Source organism: Pseudomyrmex gracilis, unplaced genomic scaffold (genome assembly GCF_002006095.1).
Source record: "Pseudomyrmex gracilis isolate BER0280 unplaced genomic scaffold, ASM200609v1 scaffold_24, whole genome shotgun sequence".
Lineage (NCBI taxonomy): Eukaryota > Metazoa > Arthropoda > Insecta > Hymenoptera > Formicidae > Pseudomyrmex > Pseudomyrmex gracilis.
In genome coordinates, this window is record NW_018020608.1 from 826,630 (window position 1) to 846,833 (window position 20,204).

General features: G+C 39.7%; 4 protein-coding genes across 16 annotated transcripts in view; 3 read left to right on the forward strand and 1 right to left on the reverse strand.

Moving 5' to 3' along the window:
* The window catches only part of LOC109852026 (intersectin-1), an 18,533-nt gene extending 12,775 nt beyond the window's left edge, over positions 1-5,758 (forward strand). For 9 of the 13 annotated variants that reach the window (XM_020422779.1, XM_020422782.1, XM_020422784.1 and 6 more), the window contains 13 exons: positions 1,082-1,206; positions 1,348-1,454; positions 1,598-1,670; positions 1,769-1,975; positions 2,052-2,135; positions 2,229-2,384; positions 2,471-2,605; positions 2,718-2,949; positions 3,270-3,344; positions 3,642-3,716; positions 4,293-4,466; positions 4,628-4,768; positions 5,482-5,758. In XM_020422779.1, coding sequence (XP_020278368.1) covers positions 1,082-1,206; positions 1,348-1,454; positions 1,598-1,670; positions 1,769-1,975; positions 2,052-2,135; positions 2,229-2,384; positions 2,471-2,605; positions 2,718-2,949; positions 3,270-3,344; positions 3,642-3,716; positions 4,293-4,466; positions 4,628-4,768; positions 5,482-5,660 — 1,763 coding nt within the window. In that variant the 3' untranslated portion in view covers positions 5,661-5,758. Of the gene's footprint in view, positions 1-1,081; positions 1,207-1,347; positions 1,455-1,597; positions 1,671-1,768; positions 1,976-2,051; positions 2,136-2,228; positions 2,385-2,470; positions 2,606-2,717; positions 2,950-3,269; positions 3,345-3,468; positions 3,717-4,292; positions 4,467-4,627; positions 4,769-5,481 lie in introns of those variants that run through there. The other 4 variants (XM_020422786.1, XM_020422787.1, XM_020422789.1 and 1 more) reach the window with 4 other exon arrangements.
* A 7,053-nt stretch (positions 5,759-12,811) lies between these two features.
* Positions 12,812-15,282, forward strand: LOC109852029 (protein CREG1). The gene is made up of 5 exons (XM_020422799.1): positions 12,812-13,547; positions 14,246-14,400; positions 14,747-14,866; positions 14,970-15,051; positions 15,145-15,282. The coding sequence occupies exons 1-5, from the start codon at positions 13,295-13,297 to the stop codon at positions 15,252-15,254; spliced, it is 720 nt and encodes a 239-aa protein (XP_020278388.1). The 5' UTR covers positions 12,812-13,294; the 3' UTR covers positions 15,255-15,282.
* Positions 15,283-15,571: 289 nt separating this feature from the next.
* Positions 15,572-16,834, forward strand: LOC109852114 (H/ACA ribonucleoprotein complex subunit 1). Its single transcript, XM_020422962.1, has 4 exons — positions 15,572-15,731; positions 15,836-15,960; positions 16,171-16,411; positions 16,500-16,834. Exons 2-4 carry the CDS (start codon positions 15,857-15,859, stop codon positions 16,812-16,814), a joined length of 660 nt encoding a protein of 219 aa, XP_020278551.1. The 5' UTR covers positions 15,572-15,731; positions 15,836-15,856; the 3' UTR covers positions 16,815-16,834.
* LOC109852113 (la-related protein 7) lies at positions 16,835-20,168 on the reverse strand. Its single transcript, XM_020422960.1, has 6 exons — positions 20,077-20,168; positions 19,697-20,001; positions 19,229-19,575; positions 17,477-19,135; positions 17,224-17,368; positions 16,835-17,149 (listed from the first exon to the last, which is right to left on the reverse strand). The coding sequence occupies exons 2-6, from the start codon at positions 19,935-19,937 to the stop codon at positions 16,998-17,000; spliced, it is 2,544 nt and encodes an 847-aa protein (XP_020278549.1). The 5' UTR covers positions 19,938-20,001; positions 20,077-20,168; the 3' UTR covers positions 16,835-16,997.
* Between the last annotated feature and the right edge of the window lie 36 nt (positions 20,169-20,204).

The following is a 20,204-nucleotide window of genomic DNA, read 5'->3' on the forward strand; positions in this document are numbered from 1 at the left end:
AAAAAAAAAAAAAAAAAAAAAAAACAACGCAAAGCGCACAACATATCTACTCATTGCTATGCAACTTTTACGCATTCTATGTAATCCTCCATGACAGATAGAGACGAGAGAGAGAAAAAAAAAGAGATACGTCACAGTGGCAATAATCTTGTGTGCTTAAACAATATTAGGTATTCCAGACACCAGTTCCAGCATAACGTATTAATCGAAATACTGTCTAAAGCAAGTTGTGCAAACTGGTTATCCTTAGTCCATCGTAGTCGATGTAGTGGCGTTATACTTCTAAGATTGTTACTATTTGCAAGTTGTTTGTTTATTCTTAAATAAAATATCGAGTATCTCATTGGAAGTATCGTATTATAGGGTGCGAAACAACGTAAAACGTTTTTTGGCGCGTAGTGAAGAATGTTGTAAGAGAGAGAGAGTGATGAAAAACAAAAAAAAAACAATTCTGTGTGACCATTATGGAAAAATCTTGTTCACACTTTATATACATATATATATATGTATATATATATATATGTATATATATAGAAGAATTATATTATATTGTGTTTCAATGCATATATGATATATATGTACGCCGATGTTCTTATACATATGTAAACGTATTCATATTCATATACGGATACGTTCGCATTCTCACCGCTGATCGAAATAAAATATCTGTCTGTTGTAAAAATTACTCTTGCTATCGTGTTCATGCTTCGTTCACTCGATTGCTCATTAACAGCAACGAGCTCGTTTACATTTTGTTTTCGGCGCATGTTTTCTCCTTTTTTTTTTTTTTTGTCTCGAAATAACTTCCTTTTCGCGATGTGAAAGAATATTGTCAATTGTTTCATTTCAGAGAAAACATCTGATCTGAAAGAAGATTCGACTGAAATCTCATGCTTTTAGCAGCACAGTTTCATTAAAACGCTATTAAAAAATAAAAAATAAAAAATAAAAAATAAAAAATTGAACGCTTTTTCTCTTACTACGGAGTGGAAAAGTCAAGTCCCAAAATACTAGATAATACAAGTTCAAAAATTTAACTCTCGCGGAGGGAAAAATTTTTTTGTATATATTTTATGTGTAGCAAGTGAATCGATGATCGATACAATGATGAGTCTCAGTCCCAAGGAAAAAAAACGCCAGGAACATATCAAAGAGCTAATTGTGACTGAACAAGCCTATATAGAAGACATGAGACTAGTCCATGAGGTATTTTCTTTTCTTTTGTTCCTTTTTTTTTTTTTTAACGTATCTTTTTTTTTCTAAATTTTGTGTACATAAATTCGGATTGTGTCGTGGCGTGTTCTCTTTCCCTTTCGTGTTTCACGTGTGTGTTGTTGCACGTTTCAGGTGTTTGAGAAACCGTTAATTGAAAGTTTAGTCTTGAGTGTTGATGAGGTAGAAAAAATATTTATTAATTGGAGAGATATCATTGCCTGTAACGACAACTTTTTGAGGTAAATTCCTTCTAACATGTGAAAAATTATATATATATGTATATATATATATATATATGTAATATATATATATGTATATATATATATAAATTTTTTTAAATCAAAAATTCACCTAAAGAAGACCATCGACGATCTTTTTGCAGGACTTTAAGAATAAGAAGAGACAACAGCTGCGGCGGAGTTGTCAGGATGATTGGCGATGTGCTGTGCGAAAATGTGAGTGTCTTCTTTTTGATACGACGAAAGAAACAGAGTTTTCTTCTTCCGTTGCAGTTTACCTCGATTGTTTACACGATTATATGCATTTCGCACAGATTCCTAGGATGTCGGCTTACATAAGATTTTGCAGCAGCCAAATATCCGCTGCGACCTATCTTCAGCGTCTGACGGAAACTTCGCCGGAATTTGTACAAGTTGCGCAAGTGTGTCAGCAAGATCCGCGAACCAAGGGAATGCCTCTGAGCTCGTTCCTGATTAAACCGATGCAGAGGATAACAAAGTACCCGCTGATCATTAGCAAGGTATCCTGTGTTTTACGTATCTGTGACATTTGTAGCTTATAAACGTCGAGTCACACTTGTAACTCAGTGATTGTAGATCTTAGAGTATACACCACACGATCATCCCGACAGACAGTACTTGCAAGAAGCGTTGTCCAAGTCCGAGGAGTTTTGCACTCAGGTAAAAACAAAAAACAACTAAGCGTGTTAAAGATCCTTCGATTGTGCGAATAACGCGCGTGGGAATAAAACGAAAATTTGACATTTTTTATAGGTAAATGAGGGAGTTCGAGAGAAAGAAAATAGCGACAGATTGGAATGGTTGCAAACTCACGTGATATGCGACGGTCTTGAGGAACAACTCATTTTCAATTCATTGACAAATTCTTTGGGGCCGCGAAAGCTCTTGCATTACGGTATACTTCACAAGGTAACGAACGATGCCCGCATCTTGTAAAACTCTTCGATTTCGCACTCGTCGTGATATCATATCGCGTTTAATTTTGATTGAAACAGGCAAAAAGTGGCAAAGAACTCGTCGGCTTTCTGACGAACGATTTCCTACTGTTTGTTCAACCGTTGAAGTCCCTCAACTGTCAACAGTTCTCGTTCGATCGTCACGAACACCAAAAGTTCAAGATGTACAGAAAGGTATGTAACTGGACTTTGGACAAAAAAAAAAAAATTAACACGGGAATAAAACAATCTCGCGTGCGATTGTGATGCCGTTGTCAAAAAAAAAGATTTCTCTTTTTTTTTTTAGCCGATATTTCTCAGCGAATTGTCGTTGCTCGAGAGCGACGGTAACAGTAGTATGAGCGGAAATGACACTTCGGACAATTCGTCGAAAATATTAAGACTGAGAGATCAGAAGAAGCCGATAATATTGTCGGCACCGTCTCCGACTGAATGCTCCTTGTGGTCGAAACGAATCGCAGAAGCGCGACGAACGTTTTTAGAAAACGAGAAGAGTTGTCTGCAGAGACAGCGATCGAGTGAGTCAACTTCTTGCGACGAGTTTGCTCGCGCTAGTGTTAGAAAAAACAAACAAACAAATAAACGTTGTTTATATATTCGTACTGCTACAAATTATCGTCGCTTGACATTATTTGTAAGCAGAGAGCTTTTATCTTTTAGTTACATTGGCGTATCGAGCTTACACGTTTGCTTTAGATCTTCGTGTATTGATTTTCCACACTTAGATCCTCATGAGTTTTTTTTAGAATCTTCAATTCTTTATATAATAAATGTGTGCGTATTTCTTTTTTTAAAATTTAATATTCATTAATAAGTTACGGTTTATGTGGGCGAACAGAACAGGCGCAATTTGGGGCGTGCGGAAGAATTCTCGTCACTGTGCTCGAAGGTTTCAACTTGAAAGTCCCACCTGGTAAGAATCCGCGTGTCGGATTGTTAGATCGCTTGTTATTGCAGCTTCATATTCTGGCTTTTTTCTGTGTGGAGTTAGCGCATGTAAGGTTTTTTAATCTTCTTGGTGCTTGTACGATAAACAGAAATTGTATTGCAATGGTGCGGTGTAAGGTGATCGGATCTACTGGAGAGGGACATGTGTACATTAAAAAAACACTTAAAACGTGAAACCAAACCGGACAATATCAGATAGCAATTTTAAATGATACAATGCATGCGGCGCTTTATTACTAACAGAGATTTGCCATTATTATAGTGCGCTGGAGACGTCCTCAAGGTAGGCTAGGACTAATAGTTGTGGAAGCTGAAGATCTAATCGATACCAAGAAAGGTACAGTATCGTACAAACACAAGTTACGTTCATATTTTAATGCTAGGTTGTAGACTGACTTTTCATTGAGCTTTTGTAGTGAACAGAATGCACTATCAGTTGCAGAATGCATAATATCAATTTTATTTGCATGGCTTTCGTCGCTATAACGTAAATCTAATTTCGATTACACATCCATATATCGTTTTGCAGTACTAATATTTATAAATAACATCTCTCACGTAAGTCAGGCTCAATCTGCCTAGTTTTCTGAGTTTAAAGGAGATATTATCTAGCAAAGATATATTGATTATCAAAATATTTCTCAATTTTCTAAGAAATACATATAAAAAGTTATACATATATATATATGTGTATATAAACTTAAGTTTGTGACTAATTATTAAGAATTCGTGGAAGCGAGTAAGTGCGTCATCTCTCTGGGACGGAATGCTGAGTTGCTGAGCACAATTAATACGCTTGAAGAGAAAAAAAAACGAATACTTATATAGTTTTATACGTCATAGTTTTTTTTTGTGTGTGTGTTCTGATAAGGAAATGCTCGCGCGTACACACATGCGTTTGTTCTCCTTCCAGGAAAGTGCAATACATTCTGCAAAGTGTCTATGGGCTCTCAAGAGGAAAGAACCTGTATTGTGTCTGGAACCGATTGTCCTTTGTGGGACGCTTCGATGCAATTCCAAGTAAAGGATCTGCTCGAGGACACTCTTTGCATAACCGTGTTCGATAAAGGATACTACAGTCCCGATGGTACGATACGTACATATATATATATATATATCTCTCTCTTTGTATTGTATTGAATTGTGAATAACGTGCACACACGAATGCTGTTGTAATTTTTGTTAATTCGCTAAATTGTGTTTTTTCTTCTAACATTGGTGGCTTCGAATGTGTTATTTCTAACGCAGAGTTTCTTGGTCGCGCTGAGGTCAGAGTGGCCGATATAATGAGAGACAGTAAGGACACTTGCGGACCGATTCAGAAGAGGATTAAGTTGCATGAAGTCGAAAGCGGCGATGTCGTTCTGAAGCTCGACCTTCGACTGTTTGGTAGCAATTAAGACATTTCTAATCTATATATTTATACACATTTATATGTACGATATCAATTTTATGTAAAAAAAAAAAAACAAATTTATATATCGTTTATATATAATGAAGAAAAACGACAGAACGTCACAAACAAAAAATGCAAAAATTCAATTCATCTTTCCTATCTCTCTCTCTCTCTCTCCTTATTTCCTTTTGGAGAAAAAGACTAAGATGAGAATTATAAATGTGTATACGCGCAGAATTTATATGCGAGATATTTCAAAAGTATATTGGCCCGTAGACGTTTGTGTTAATATTTTTCTCCAGCTTTTCGAACGCGCGCCAATAATATTGAGCTAACTTCAGACGCTACTACCTCCTCCTTCTACGAAAGCTAAATAGTAGAACTTACAAAATAAATAAATTATATTTAAATATCTTTTTTATATTATTTAATCTCTTATTAACACGTGCAATATTTGAGATTGTGTGCAAATCAAACGGGACAGTCTTTTAAAACGTTCCGGTTGTTTGGCCCTATTGCGAAGATCTATCCATTTCGCTTTTCATCCTCTTTACCACGCTTGCATATATATTATTCGCTTTTACTTTCGTTTGAAACATGTACGCGAGAGGAGTAGTAACGAGCGCGAGCGAAATGTCTGAGAGCTAGAAACCCGAGAAAGAAAGAAAAACGTTTGATATCTGATTACAAAGTTGTCCTTTATCAGGTAACGGGCGAGAGCTTCTTGGAACGCCTAGGCATGTTCAGCTCCGTGTTCGCGCCGGTGGCATCGTGACTCTCCGTGTCTCCCGAGGGAAACTCGTAAATCGGTTTGAAGCCGCCGAAGAGCTGCGGCTTGAAATTCTCAGGATCGAACTCCTTCTCGGTCTGGGTTTCGACGTCTGAGCTGGCCGCTTCATCGCTATCGCCGTCCTTTTTTCTCTCCGCTCCCTCGGGCGGGTCGACAACGACGACGCTCCAACCGTTTCTGCTGGGCGCCTCGGCGCTCAAACTAGGAACGAAAGGCGCCATGAAGTTCTGCGGTGCCGGTGCTGAGCTGGAAGAGCTGGACGGTTGCTGAGAAGGTAGTAACACCGTTTGTTTAGCGTCTACGTCCGCGTCGTCGTCCTCTTCATCGTCGAGATGATGAGCCGAATGCGTCGGCGTGTAAACGTAAGCGATCGGCGTCGCGGTTGACGTTAGCGCGGTCGGCGCCGATGTCGTGGACGGTGCGGCGCGATGCAGCGTCGCGGATATCACCGCGTCGTTCTTCTTCCGAAACGGCAAAAAATCTTGAAGGTAAGGAATCACATTTATCGCGTCCTGTTCGTTCTTCACGGTTTCGCTCGCGGTGGCAATCTGTTTCCTCTGATCGCTGGGCACCAAAAGCGGCGTTTCCTTCACGCTTGGGACGGGAAAGACAGACGACGGATCGGGACGTTCCAGGGAATACGGAAAATCCGAAGTGATGGGTCTGACGTTGTACTGCGTTTTTTCCTGCTCGTCCTGCAGCAGAGTGTCGGGCGGCAGCGGTCGCTGAGAGCCTCGCGTGCCCACGACAACGCTGCCGTCTTTCTCATTGGAGTCATCCGGATAAATATTGACCGCGGTAGTTACCGGATACACAACGTACACCGGTTGCTCGGCCATTTCCGTTGAGTCGTGATTGTCAGATCTCCTGCGCTCCGCTTCGTACGCAGGATCCGCCGGCTGCGCCGTTTCGGTGATCTCGTCGTTGTCGTCGTCGTTTTCGCCGTCGAGTTCGCCGTGATGCTGTATCATCTGCAGGGTCGCGACTCGCGGATGATCCGCCGTTCTGCGTTTCAAGAATATTGGCGGTTTCGGCGGCGTCATCGGCGGTTCTTCGGGATATCTTTCCGAGCTGTCATTCTCGCGTTCATCTTTGCTCTCGATCCGCTCTTCTTCCTTTCTGCTGTCATCGCCTTCGTCTTCGCCGCCAGCGTTGCGCTCTTCCTGGCCCGTACCGTGACTCCCTCCTCGGGAGATCGGCGATCCGCCATAAGGCGGACGGAATCTTCGTATCGTCGGTTCGGTCTCGTGAGGCGGAGCGACGCTGTCCACCTTCGACGTTGGCACAGGAGGCATTCGAATCGCGTGAATCGGCGGCGGTGGCGGATTCAAACGTTGAAGATACGAGAGCGGCGGTGGCAGCGGTCTTCGCGACGACGGATGACTCGAGGGCAGCGGTTGTCTGATTCTCGAAGGTAAACCCTGACCGGCCGGCATCGTTCCGATCCCGTCTGGTCCGCGATGACCGTGCGACGCCTTCGCGTTTGGACGAAACTGGGGCAGAATGTTGGGCAACTTCGCGTCCGAAGGCGAGTACGGACGTTTTCTCAATCCCGCGTCTACAGCGGGAGGTAATCCCGGATATCTGACCTTGACGCGCGGCGGCAACGGTGGTCTCATATGATCTGGTCTCGGCGAATTGTCAAACTGATAATGATAATAATAAGACGGTGGCTTGGAGCTTTCCGCAGGTGGCATCAGGTCTTCGGCGGGCTGCGGCAACGAGTCTCCGCCAGTTGTCGGAAAACTTAACGTCTTGTTGTTCGTCACTGTTGTCGTCGCCGTCGTTGTCGTCTTGGGTGGTAGCTCGCGAATGCTTCCGTCCGCTTCGTTTATGATCACGATGTGTTCCTCCGTCGATGGGTTTTTATTCTTCACCTCGTCGTCGACCGGAAAAACAACGTAACCAGTATCTTTCTCCTTGTTCTCCTTCGTATCGTGAATCACCGCGTTCGTAGGCGCGACGTGTTCCTGAGTTCTCATTGGATCGATCTCGTTGCTGGTTTTCAGAGCGCTTGAACTGGGCGATCGCCATTTCTGCGTTACTCGATCCTGCGGACTCGGTTCGGTAACCAGCTCGTGTTTAACGTCCTTGGGTGGAAGTTGCGGTTGTTGTTGTTCGTGACGCTGCGGCCACGACGTCTGGATGTCGGACAAACTGCCGTAAGGATTTTCCCCGACGGCAGTCCCGACCGAATAGTAACCGTCGACGTTCTGTCGATTTCCCAAAATGAAGGAAACGGTATCTTGATCGGGCGGGATCACTATGTTACTCGTGCTTTCGAGCACGGTTCCAGATCCGTTCGGCTTGATCATCCAGTTAGGTCTGTAGCCGTGGCTGATTATACCGCCGTGATGTTCCGTAACGCTCTGCCCGTTGTTGAAGGACAGAGGAAGTGTTGGATGTTGCGATACCTTCGGAAACTGCAGCGGATTGCTCGTGTTCTTCTGATACGCGGGTGGCGTAGAAGATGTCGATCTTGAAGGTGTGACAGAGGGAGGAGCAGCCGATGTCGTGGTTCCTGCAGTAACTGTCGTCCTAGTAGTGGTGGCAGCAGTGGTGGTCGTAGTGGCGGCGGTTGTTGTTGTCTTCGTCGTTGGTCTGGAAGTAGTCGTCGACGTGGTTGGTCTGGAAGTAACGTTCTCCTTGAACAACTCCTGGAATTGTAAATAGTAATTATTCTCCTCGTGATTTCCCTCCTCTTCGTCTTCGATTTCCCCTTCGGGCAACTCGTAATTGTCATAAGCGTCTCCGTATTCTTCATCCTGCGCGAGCGGTTTCGTCTCGGGTCCCGCGTGGGACAGCACGAAGTTGGGAATCGGTTGATCCTTAACGTAACGAGTTGCGTTATTTTGCTCCTTTGGCTCCGGCGCTTCGTTCTGAGATTGCCTCGTCGGAGATTGCGTCGCGATCTCGTTGCCGGGACGTCGATGAGACTCGGAGGCGTGCAGTTTTTCTATAGGCAGAATAATCTTCTCGTCTTCCATCTCCGGGCGATCGATCGAGTGAAACGCGGTCGGAATGCTGGGCGGTTTCCACGTAGTTATAACAGGAGCTTTGGTGGAGAACTTGGTTGTGCTGGTCGAGGTAGTCGACGGTCTCGCGGTTGTCCACTTCGCCTTGAAATCGTGAGCGGTCGTTGTCTTGTACGTGCTCGTTTTCGTCACCGACACGTACGGATTTCTGGTGGGACGCACGTCGTTTTCCGGATGATAGGGCTTGTGATTGTACACGTAGCTGTTGGCGCCGCTCTGCACCTTCGTGTTCGCGTACGAGTTCGAGATCAACGGGTATTTGTTGTCGTTCTTGTATTTATCCGAGGAATACTGAACCGGCAGGTTCAGGAAATCGTGAAAATTTGGAGTGTACGTGTTGATCTCGTTCGGACGGACGTCCACGTTGTCCTTGTTCTTGATTTTCTCTCGCTCCGCTTGCTCCTCCTCTTCGTCGCTGTTCTCGGAATCGTCGTCATTGTCGTCGTTCTTCTTGTCTTCCTGATAGCGACCGGTGTAATTGAGGGCTTTGACGGGCGGCGCTTTCTCGAAGTCGATCTTACCGGTTATAGGATCTTTCTCCAAAGAGAACGGCTTGCCGCCGTTGAAGGCGAAAGGATACGGTATGTGGTAACGCGGAGCGTCCTCGTAGTCTTCGTCGTCGGTAGAGGTCTTAGCGGTGGCGCCAGCGACAGCGACAACAGTGCTCTCCTCCGCCACGAGATCCAGGTCAAGGTCGTCCAGATGCGTTCTACGTTCCAGCGCGGATGAGCCCTCCTCGATCTTATCCGGTCGGGATTTCAATCTGGCATTGTTGTTGTCCAGATAGCCGCCCATTAAATACTCGCCCGACACGCATGCCAGAAGAGCGAGGAACGTCCATAGACGTCTCCGCATCTCTCACATACAATGTCTGGAAAATATTGTCTTATATTGTCGTAAATTACATTTTATTATCCAATTATTATTATTTTTTATAATAACCATAAGTTATTTTAATTGTAATTGTTATGTCTAGTGAAAGTTTTTGTAATAGAGCATATACAGCGAGATTTATTTCACACGACTTGTCTTTTGTTATGTTTTTACGCGTGAGACGCGTGTATGAAGAGTTTTCTCAAAATAGAAACTAATATAACGTTGAAATAAATAAAATTCTGTTCTTACACAGAAAGATTTTTGCGCATCATGTTAATATTTTGAATGCTCGATCTTTCTAGCTTACATGCGTACTTTTATCGGAATGTCGCACATACGGGCGCTTCGAAAGTAACAAAAGAGATAGCTCCCATGTTCGAACGGTTAATTGAACTTTACGCATTGCGTGTTATTATGTTTTTTTTTTTTTTTATATAAGTATAATAGATAAATAAATAGAAGTACGTTTTGTATTATATGTGTGTGCTAGATACGTCGAACTTCATGATCAACAAGCGTTTAAATCGGAAATGTCACCGTAAACGCGCTTTGCATATCGACACAGTCGTTTTAAAAAGATACGCTAATTATAACTGTAAAAGTAGTAAGTTCGTTCGACTCGCCGAATTTTTTGGCTTTACAAAAGAGACGAAAAGAAAAAAAATTCACACACACACACACGAGTCATTCTTCAGAATTTATTTCTAAAAAATCTCGTCGATGCGACAAAAAATGTGAAGTGTAACAAATTTATAACAAAACACAGATTGTGTGACGCTAGAATTCCGTTTCGATGATTGAAACCGGTTTTTTTTATCAGCGTTCTTCTCTCCTCTTCGTCTTCTTCCGGTGTCGCGCGCGGCGTTTGACTTTTCTCTTTCTACGCTTTTTTTTTTTTTTTTTTTGTATATAATCGTAAAACACACAAGAAAAAACACGTCAAGACATTTCCGTTGTCGTCGCCCACCCAGCTCCGATAACATTCTATCTCTGGTTTTAATATTTAGGTCGAGTAACGTTGCGCGCGGTGACGCGTTATTCGCGCTTGAAATCACTCGATCGCATATGCCATTCATAATACGTAGAATCGTCATGTAATCATACCGGTCCCGGTATTCCTCGATACAATACGGTGACTAAACTCGCGCCAGGTGATCTTGGTTCGAATGACCTACTTGTTTTCCGGTTTTCGGAGCTCCGTCCCCGAATTGTTGTGTAATCTCGGTTTCAAGTTTACGACCTCAAGAATAATAATCACAGTAACAATCCGGTCTCACGTGCGCGAGTCTTTAGCTTTAATTGCATTTTTTTTTTTTTTTTTTTTTTAATGTAAATCTGTGACGCTAGCGTAGACGTTTATTATTGCTTTTGTCTCATTTTGTCTCTTCGTTACAAACGTACGATGTTTTTTTTTTTTTTTTGAATTTTTCGATCAAGTTGTGATATTTGAACATCAACGTTTTTTTTAACGATTATTATCAGTCGCGAGAGTTTCATCATACATCCCTCCGATTAACATTACCAGTATTTTGTATTTTAGAACCGATTGCATCGGTGGTCGCGCGATGATGATAAGTTATTTTTTGTTATACCTTGATTGCGTGATGAAGATAATGAACCCGAGAGTATAATCACGATCCTCTTTTCTGGTGATTTATCATTCACTGATCCATCGATGCACGATTTTATTTTGTTTTTTTGAATTGAAAACTTCACAATCGCGTTTTAAAGGAATCGCTTTTCGTTTTCTCACAGCAACGCAGTCAGCACATCGAGGACGAAAAAGCCAGGAAAAGCTCGCGGGCTCGTAACCCTGGAAGAAGGTCGTGTAACGACTGAACAGCCTTGTCGTTAGGACGGTAAGTAGAGGACGAAGAGGTGGAACACACGGTGGAGGAAACACACTTCGCTCCAAATGACCTCAAGAGTAGGAGAACCGTAGCCGTCCGTGAGGAACAAACAAGGAAGTGGATGATTACGAAGAGACAGGTAAGGCCGGCATGAGCATCGAACAGGATACTTAAAATAATCAGGTAAATGGCAATTAAGAGCCAATGCGGTTGCATTGGCGCGTGCGAAGAATTTATTTATTTAAAATATTGAAAATAAATGTTTTGGCTCAAGATTTAAGTCCTCTCTCCAACGAGAGAAAGAGAGAGAAAGAGAGAGAGAGAGAGAGCACAAATAAATAAATTGTAGCCAAGTTATCGTTGATCAAAAGTTCAAAGGATATCGTAAAAGAATTTCTCATGGGAGAACTCCGTAGGGTATCGGGCAATGACGCAAACGTCGAATGTGAAATCACGCAAAAAATTTATTTGAATTTTATTTATCTAAAATTTTATTTAAATCTGTCATTTCGTTGGTCTTATGATTAGTTGATTGATCGTCTTCTGGAAGTTTCAAAAATTTTTTAAACATTTAAATTACATTGTGATATATAGTAAGTATTCGCAAAAAAATAAAAAAAAATTGTGTCGATGTTGTTTGCAAGAATATAAAATGCAAAATGTTCACTCGTTCGCTTTTATATAACGCGGCTTATCTCTGAAAGTTTACACGAAATAAATCAAACAACAGAAAAAACAAGAGAATTAAGAAAGACTTTGAGTAATTAGATACAAGTGTGCGGTGACATGATTAATTTGGAAATCGAATTTATCAGATAAATGTTAATGTGCGTAATAATAACAATCATCGTGATGAGGAACGTTCATTTTTTTTTCGCTTATATTTTCGACGATAATCGGTTGACTGATTTTCAGGAGCAGCACGAGGAAGATCTCCGAGGAAGAAGGCGTATAGATGGGGCATATAAAACGCTCTCGAGCTTTCTTGTGATCGCGTTGCCGCTAGCGTTACCGTACGATGTAACATGTATATATACATAAGTATATATATACATATATATATATATACATATATATAGCGCAGAGTTATAAACATCATCGTGTAGGAGTCCGGCGCGCTGCTGCTGTTAAAAAGATACAGAGTCAGGGGCGGAGAAACGGTACGTAGAACAGTTAGACGACGACCCACATCGAAGAACGGAGGAACCTCAGCGGATCATCGGCGTACCAGTTTCTTCGACCTTGCGCCACAACCGAACGCTACAAGAGAAACAGATTCTAAAAATTTCATGAAACCGACGATTCGTTTGATGTTTTTATTTATTTTTTTTTTCTCAAACAAGCAGCGAATTTCGATAAGAAACTATTATAATGATTGAATACAATTTGTGGATTTGATTTTTTTAGATAACGCAATCTTATCTCTCCTTAGATTGCATTTAATCTGCGCTGATCAGAAGTACAATGCTCGCGTGTCCAGTTACGAGAAACATTGTAATTTCTATTCCACGTATACATTTTTTCTATTTTTCTATTTTAACGATTTTATATACTCGTCACACAAAGCGAATTGTCGACATTTATCGACGTACGTGTCTCTTCTGCGCAATAAAACCTGATTTTTTTAACATTTTGCACTTTGTACGCGATGTGTGCGCGCACTTTCTTTGTTATCGCTATTCAAAAGATATGTCCCCATCTGTGTGTTGAACACACTCGTGAATTGGTAAACATCGGAAACACGCGTGCGCGCGAGATTTTTGTCTGTATATTAAATACCCGTCGCGTCAAATTTTGCAATCATTGTCACGCGCGGTTTTAAATCCAAAGAACTTCGTAAAGCGCGCGCGCAACAAGTAATAAACAGCCGCTTGGCTTCACTAACGTCGTCGCATAAAATATTGCTGAGTAGTCCGCTTCATTGTCTGTTACAAAGAACACGCGCTGATCATTCTTTCTTCGTTTACGATGTTGTTGCGAATTGTCAACGTTCTTGTTCTGTGCGTTCTGATTAGCGAGGCGCGCATCACAAACGAGAGGTATGCGCGCTGGCAAGAATTCGAGGAATTCGTCGAATGGAAGAGAACAAAAAGGGACCAACAGATCAGCGGCGTCAAGTTCTCACCGCGTTGGTTCAGTATCAATTCTAATGACGATGATCCGAATCCACCGCCACCTGCTGCCGCGGCGGCGATGGCAAGATACGTCGTTAATCAAGCGGGTAAGTGAGCGGTATTCACTTTCTTTTACATTATAGATTAATATAACTAACTAATGTATTCACCGCAGTTTAAGTACTGTTTTAAATTAATTAAAAGAAAATTACAAAGAATAAATTTATCATTGTATATGTAATTAAAAAGAAACTTACTGCTTACGGCTCTTACGCACTAATTTAAATTTAAATAAATTATCTTAATAATTGACAAACATTATATTATCGCCTTAATTGGCAAGCTTACCCGGCCTAAAATTAAATTTAGAAGAAAACTATAATTACACACGATCTGCTATTGTCATATATATGTTGCAAATATAAACAACAAAAAGCAAGATCAGTTGTTGCGAACAACCTTTGTCCGTATCTTATTGTTTGTATTTACAAAACAAACTAAAACTTTTCTACGTATATTGTATTAATGTATAGTAGTATCAAGTAACATATACATGTAGTCAGTGATAATTTTGAGATATTGGAAAGCTATCAAATGACGGACAGAATCGCGATACGTGATCTTTTTGTTCGATTCTTAATAAGAAGTTAAAAGATTTTAAACTCTTTCTTATTTGAATGTAAAGTTATTGCAAATAATTGTCGCATAATTATTGTAATAAATTTGCATTTGTTCAAATTAGAGAGAAAGAGAGAGAGTGTACATGTTGCAAAATAAATCTACATAAAAATTTGCGTATTGGCAGAGTGGGCTGCAATAGCGACTATAAGCACGCGTAAGGACATCGCAACGTTTCCTACTGCGACTTTGATTTCGATCAGCGACGGACCTCTCGGAAGTGGAACTGGCATACCTTACATGTATCTTACTCCTCTTGACTTTACCGCGCAAGATCTTGCTGTAAGTTTAAAGATATCGTTTTATCGCACGCAATTTGGTATCGGTGCGTATCACTGCACGTCAATAATTGATACTGATCAGCAGTCGGCTGTATCACGCGATATTCAAACATTTTGCGAAACGGAATATAAATTACTTAATACGATAACTGTATCATTATCTAGCTCTGACGTGACGGATATGTGATATACAATAAGATGACACGCAAAAATCTTACATATTTTCATCAGAATATCTCTTGCTGAGACGCGATAGTAACAAAATAAAAATGTTGTACGAAAACTTTTTTATATCAACATAAGCGAATCCTTTTTCTCGCATACATCGCACTTTGTCTCTCTTGCAGAAAGATCATCGCGCTACCCTCTTGATGTCGCTGGCACAGGGAAGCTATTGCAAGTCCAAAGACATGGACCCGATGGATCCGCGTTGCGCTAGGATTATGTTAACTGGAAAAGTTACACCCGTTAGTTAAACTATTAAATATTTCTATCGCGCGTTATAATCTTTTTTTTCTTTGTATTAATCACCATTAAAATTTTGTTTTCGTTGTTTTATTTTAACAACAGGTGAAGAGCGGAACCGACGAGCACGAAACTGCAAAACAATTGTTCTTCAATCGCCATCCAAAATTATCAAATATGCCCGCCGGTAAGTCTCGGATTTTTTTCGGAGTACTAGATTTAAAAAAGCCAAATAAATATTTTAATCAACTCACATTTGTACTTATTTATGTCTGAACAGATCATAAATTCTTTTTCGCCAAGTTGAAGATATCAACGATTGCTTTGCTCGACGCCTTCGGTGGACCGAAATATATAAGTGTAGAGGATTACTTCAACGTGACATCGTAATAACAAATTTTATCAAAAAAATGTTGTTAAAAAGGTAGCAGATTCGCTGCTAATCCGCCAACATTTGTATTTGCTAATCGATCAAGCGGTTCCTATAAAAAATTTAACACAAAATAGCTATAAAAAACAATTTTTTAAAATTTATGTATTTTATTTACGAAACTATATGGTTGTTTGCAAATAAAACTTATAAAATCAAATAAATAATTTGTGTAAATTAATTTGAGATTCTACCACAATTTAACCTAAATCTCGAAATATATTACGTGCGTGCACGTAATTCCCTCTCCACACATACACTACATTACACTCACAGTTTACACTCTACACTACTCTACGGTGTAAAACACAACCAATTTAAACGAACGCGACAGTCACAACGCACGTGGCGTGTTCTCTCGTGATTTGCGGCTCTGTTGCCAGCGAATATACTTGAGAGAAATACGTTTAATTTTTAGTTTTTTTTAACGTAAAAGAGTAAGTAAAATAATCGAGAATGTGTATAAAAGTTGGCAACAGTTTATAAAATATATATTTTTACCTATAATACGGTAATCTTAAACTCTTGATTGTTGACGTAGAGTCAATCTGTAAGTGAGGTTATGTCTTTCCGTGGACGCGGCGGTGGTAGAGGAGGCGGTGGTTTTCGAGGAGGCCGTGGTGGATTTAACAGAGGAGGACGAGGTGGCTTCGACAAACACAGAGGGTTAGTTTATCAACATTAATAAATATTTCATTGCAAAATTCCACATATGCTAAAAGTTTAGGTTAGGTTTAGGTTTAGGTTAGCTTAGGCTTAGGTTAGAGTATGTCTGTAACAAGACCGGCTCGGTGGTCTTGTGGCTTTAGCTCAAGGACTGCAAACTCGAAGGTCCCAAGTTTGAATCACAACATGACATGTGTCTTTGAATTACAGATACGATCAAGGTCCTCCAGAAACAGTCACACCTTTAGGACACTTCTCATGGATTGTAGAGGACGATCTTGTTATTAAAGTGAACATCGAACAAGTACCCTATTTTAACGCACCAATCTACACAGAAAACAAACATCAAATTGGAAAAATAGATGAGATATTTGGCAATATTCGTGATTATTACGTGTCCGTTAAGTTAGGAGAAAATCTAAAAGCCTCTAGTTTTGAGAAAAACACTCAGGTATTGTATACACAATATGATAAAATAGTAAAACTGTCTATATAAAAGTTTTATACATGTGTACATTGTTAACACTTGATCATTGCAGTTATACATTGATCCAGCAAAACTGCTGCCACTTGCTAGGTTTTTGCCAAGGCCTCCTGGAGAAAAACAAAGTACTCCTGGTCGTGTTATGAAAAGAGGTGGTGGAGGAAGAGGAGGAGGAGGTGGTGGTGGTAGAGGTGGCAGAGGTGGCAATAGAGGATCCTTTGGAGGAAGAGGAGGAGGTTTTGGTAACAGAAGTGGCGGTTTTGGTGGTGGAGGAGGAGGAGGAGGATTTAGAGGTCGAGGCGGCGGTGGAGGAGGTGGCGGATTTAATCGCAATAGTTCAGGCGGAGGTCGTGGAGGAGGCAGATGGTAGAAAATTATTATTTAAAATAATTCAAATATAATGCGTATATATCATGTACCATACAAAGAACTGAACATTGTACATTTGTTTTACCAATATACATAGGTGCGCAAAGCATGTAAATGTAAAAATGTACCATGTTAACGCATGAATGAATCAATTCATTTAATAAATTTTTAAATAAATTAAAAATTAATCTTGATCGAATTTTATACATTGTCCTAGTTGTTTTTCTGCTTTTTTCAACAATTTTTGACGCCCTCTTTGCTTGACTCTACGTTTATTATTCAGCTTGTCTTTCCGATCTTGTGCTATTTTGTCCCAATACGCTTTCTCTTCATCGTCTGAAAAACAATCACGTATATAGTAATAAATACATTAATAATTATAATATACACATAAGAGATAAATTGTTTACCTTTTAAAACTGTTAAACGTTTTCCTTCATAATTTTTTTGCACGAGAAATTGGGCAGCTTCCGGTGTATCACATCTGACGTAAGCTTCGCAGGAATTTTCTGCTATATCTATATATTTTATTGAATCGTTATCTTTTAATTCCATCTGAAAAAAAAAAAAATACATAAGTATGTCGCATTTGTGTAATATAATTTTACTTAAATGTTAATAAGCATAAAAAAAGCTGTTTTAACAAATATTACAAATATATACCTTAAACCTCTGCGGATCTGTGCAAGGTTCGTCCATTTCAATTTTCACTATAATTCCTGGCGCATAAATAACGCGTCCGTAAGACGACTCTTCCACGTCCGTAACTTCCATCTCATTATTTTTTTCTTCTCTTAATCTGTCGTAATCTTGTTCGGTTTTGTCATTGTTCCATTTCTTCTTTGTCATGATTTCTCCCCTTTCCATCTCAGTTTTTCTCAAGTGCTGCTTTAGCAGCGACATTTTACTTCTTTGCAAATCCAAGTACTTGTTTCTAAGACGCTTCCAATCTGGTTTCGCCATTACCTGCAATCCCAACAGGTTGCAGATATCATCTTCCTCGCTTTTGTTCTTCTTCTTCTTCTTCTTCTTCTTCTTCTTCGAATCAACCTTAATTTCTTTTTCTTCTATATCGCTACTTGTTCTGGAATGTCTACCATGAGAATCTATTTTTACCGTTTCTCCGGTACTAGTTTCTATCGAATTGTTTATCGAGACTCTTTTCTTTTTCTTTTCTCCACTTTTGGCGCGATTTTTATTCAAAATTTCTTGATTTTCTATATTACAATTTTCCATGTTTTCGCTACTGTTGTCTTTGAACTCGGTTTCGTCTATGCTTTTTGACAAACGTTTCTTTTTTCTCGAACTTTTTCCACTATCCACCGTATCCGGGCTTTTCTTACAAGTATCTTGACTTTCTGTATTACAATTTTCAGTAATATCGTCTTTGACGTCGATTTTCTCTGTATTTTCCAGACAGAATCTTCTTTTTCTTTCTCTCAGACTGTTATTTACAATATTCATGTTTTTCGTCGAAACATCTTGATCTTCTTCGTTGGTATCTTCAACATCACCTTTCACGTCATTTTCTTTTTCCGGAGATTGTCTTCTCTCGTTATCTTCCAGACTATTATCTACAATATTTGTTTTCTTCTCGAAGATATCTTGATTTTCTGTGTTTCTAATTTCTTTAATGTTGTTTTTAAACTTGTTTTCGTCTGTACTTCTTGAAGATCGATACTTTTTTTTCGGATATTTTACACTATCTATCGTATCTGGGTTTTTCTCACCAATATCTTGATTGTCTGTATTAAAATTTGTAGCAACATCATCTTTGACGTCGCTTTCCTCTGTGTTTTCTGGAGAATGTCTTCTTTTTCTCTCTCTGTTATTATCTACAGTATCCGTTTTCTCCTCAGAACTATCTTGATTTTCCACGTTACAGTTTTCGGTATCTTTGACGTCACTTTCACCTATGCTCTTGGAAGAGTGTTTCTTTTTCTTGAGATTCTTTTTATTCGTATCTACTTTTTCATCAGAAATATTTTGATTTTCTGTATTACTGTCTTCGGTAATACGATCGTCGCACTCATCATCTTCCGTTTGAATTTTTAGCGGATTTTCCATTTCATCATGCTGATCCGCTGTATCCTGTTCTGTAATTTCCTTTCTTTTTTTCTTCGATTTAATGCCGTTCTCATCTACAAAAGACGATTTTTCCGATAAACTTTTTCTCCTTTTTAAACTTTTTTTGCTATTCTTGTCGTCAGTTTCCATATTGGCTTCTGAATTATCTTTTTGATTGTCATCAAATGTAGTGATACTTAATAAATCAGTAGGAGCTGTATGTGACGGTAAAACACGTCCTTTCTTTTGGAAATGCTGCAAATCAACATTTTATCGATATATATAAATTACACACACGATATTTTATTACAAATCTCTTTTCTATATCGTCTCATTTATTTTTCTTACCTCAATACATTCTTGAGCGCTACTGGGTGTATCAAATTCCACAAAAGCAAATCCCTTTATAGCCCTGTTGTACTTGTAGCGAGGAATTGAGACATATTCCACGGTACCATACTTGGAAAATAGAGATATCAGCCAATCATGATCAGTATCAGGAGGTAGATTTTGTACATAAACTGTACATTGTTCTTCATCTTCCTTCCTTTTAATTGGTGTTGTACGACAGACCTTTTTACCATCTTCAGATAGTTTTAATATAGTTGAGTCTCTCAAAGCTCTGGCTATTCTATTTGGGTCTGTGGTTAACTGATTCAGTTTGTTGAATCTTGTAAATGTAGATATATCCACATCTAAGAAATGATAATACAATCGCAATTAACATTAAATCAGTAGATTAAGAATTTTTATTAGACTCATCACTTTTGAGTAGAATTTAAGTAGATATTAATTAGAAAAAAAAAACACACTTACAGGGATTTTCTTTTATACGTGCTGACAAATACCGATCTTTACTCAGATTAGCATCGCTAAAGTAAAATTCCATCAGTTTGCGTATCGAGGCATAGAGCAACTTTTTTCTCGTTCTCGGTTGATTCGAGCGATTCGACCTTTTGGGTCGTTTGATCGGATCAAGTTGCGGTTCTTGCACTTGGGGAACCGGTATACTTTCTGAGGCCAGTTCCATGTCCGTTTCCTGTTCTTCCATCACCATTGTATTCTAACAAACCAAATATAAAACGAGCTTTCTACTAAATATGCCGTCGTGATATAATATGCTGCAAAGAAACAAGGAAATTAGTCAGTCTTAGTATTTCAATCAATTTCAAAGAGAGAGAGATAACAAATCTTACTTAAAACTTAAACATCTACCAATGTTTAGAACGTAGAGGTTACGGAATTGCACAAATTCTCTCTATATGCCCTACACACATATCTATAGATTATTTTTCTGAACTGACTTTACGCCGGTAAACCAGTG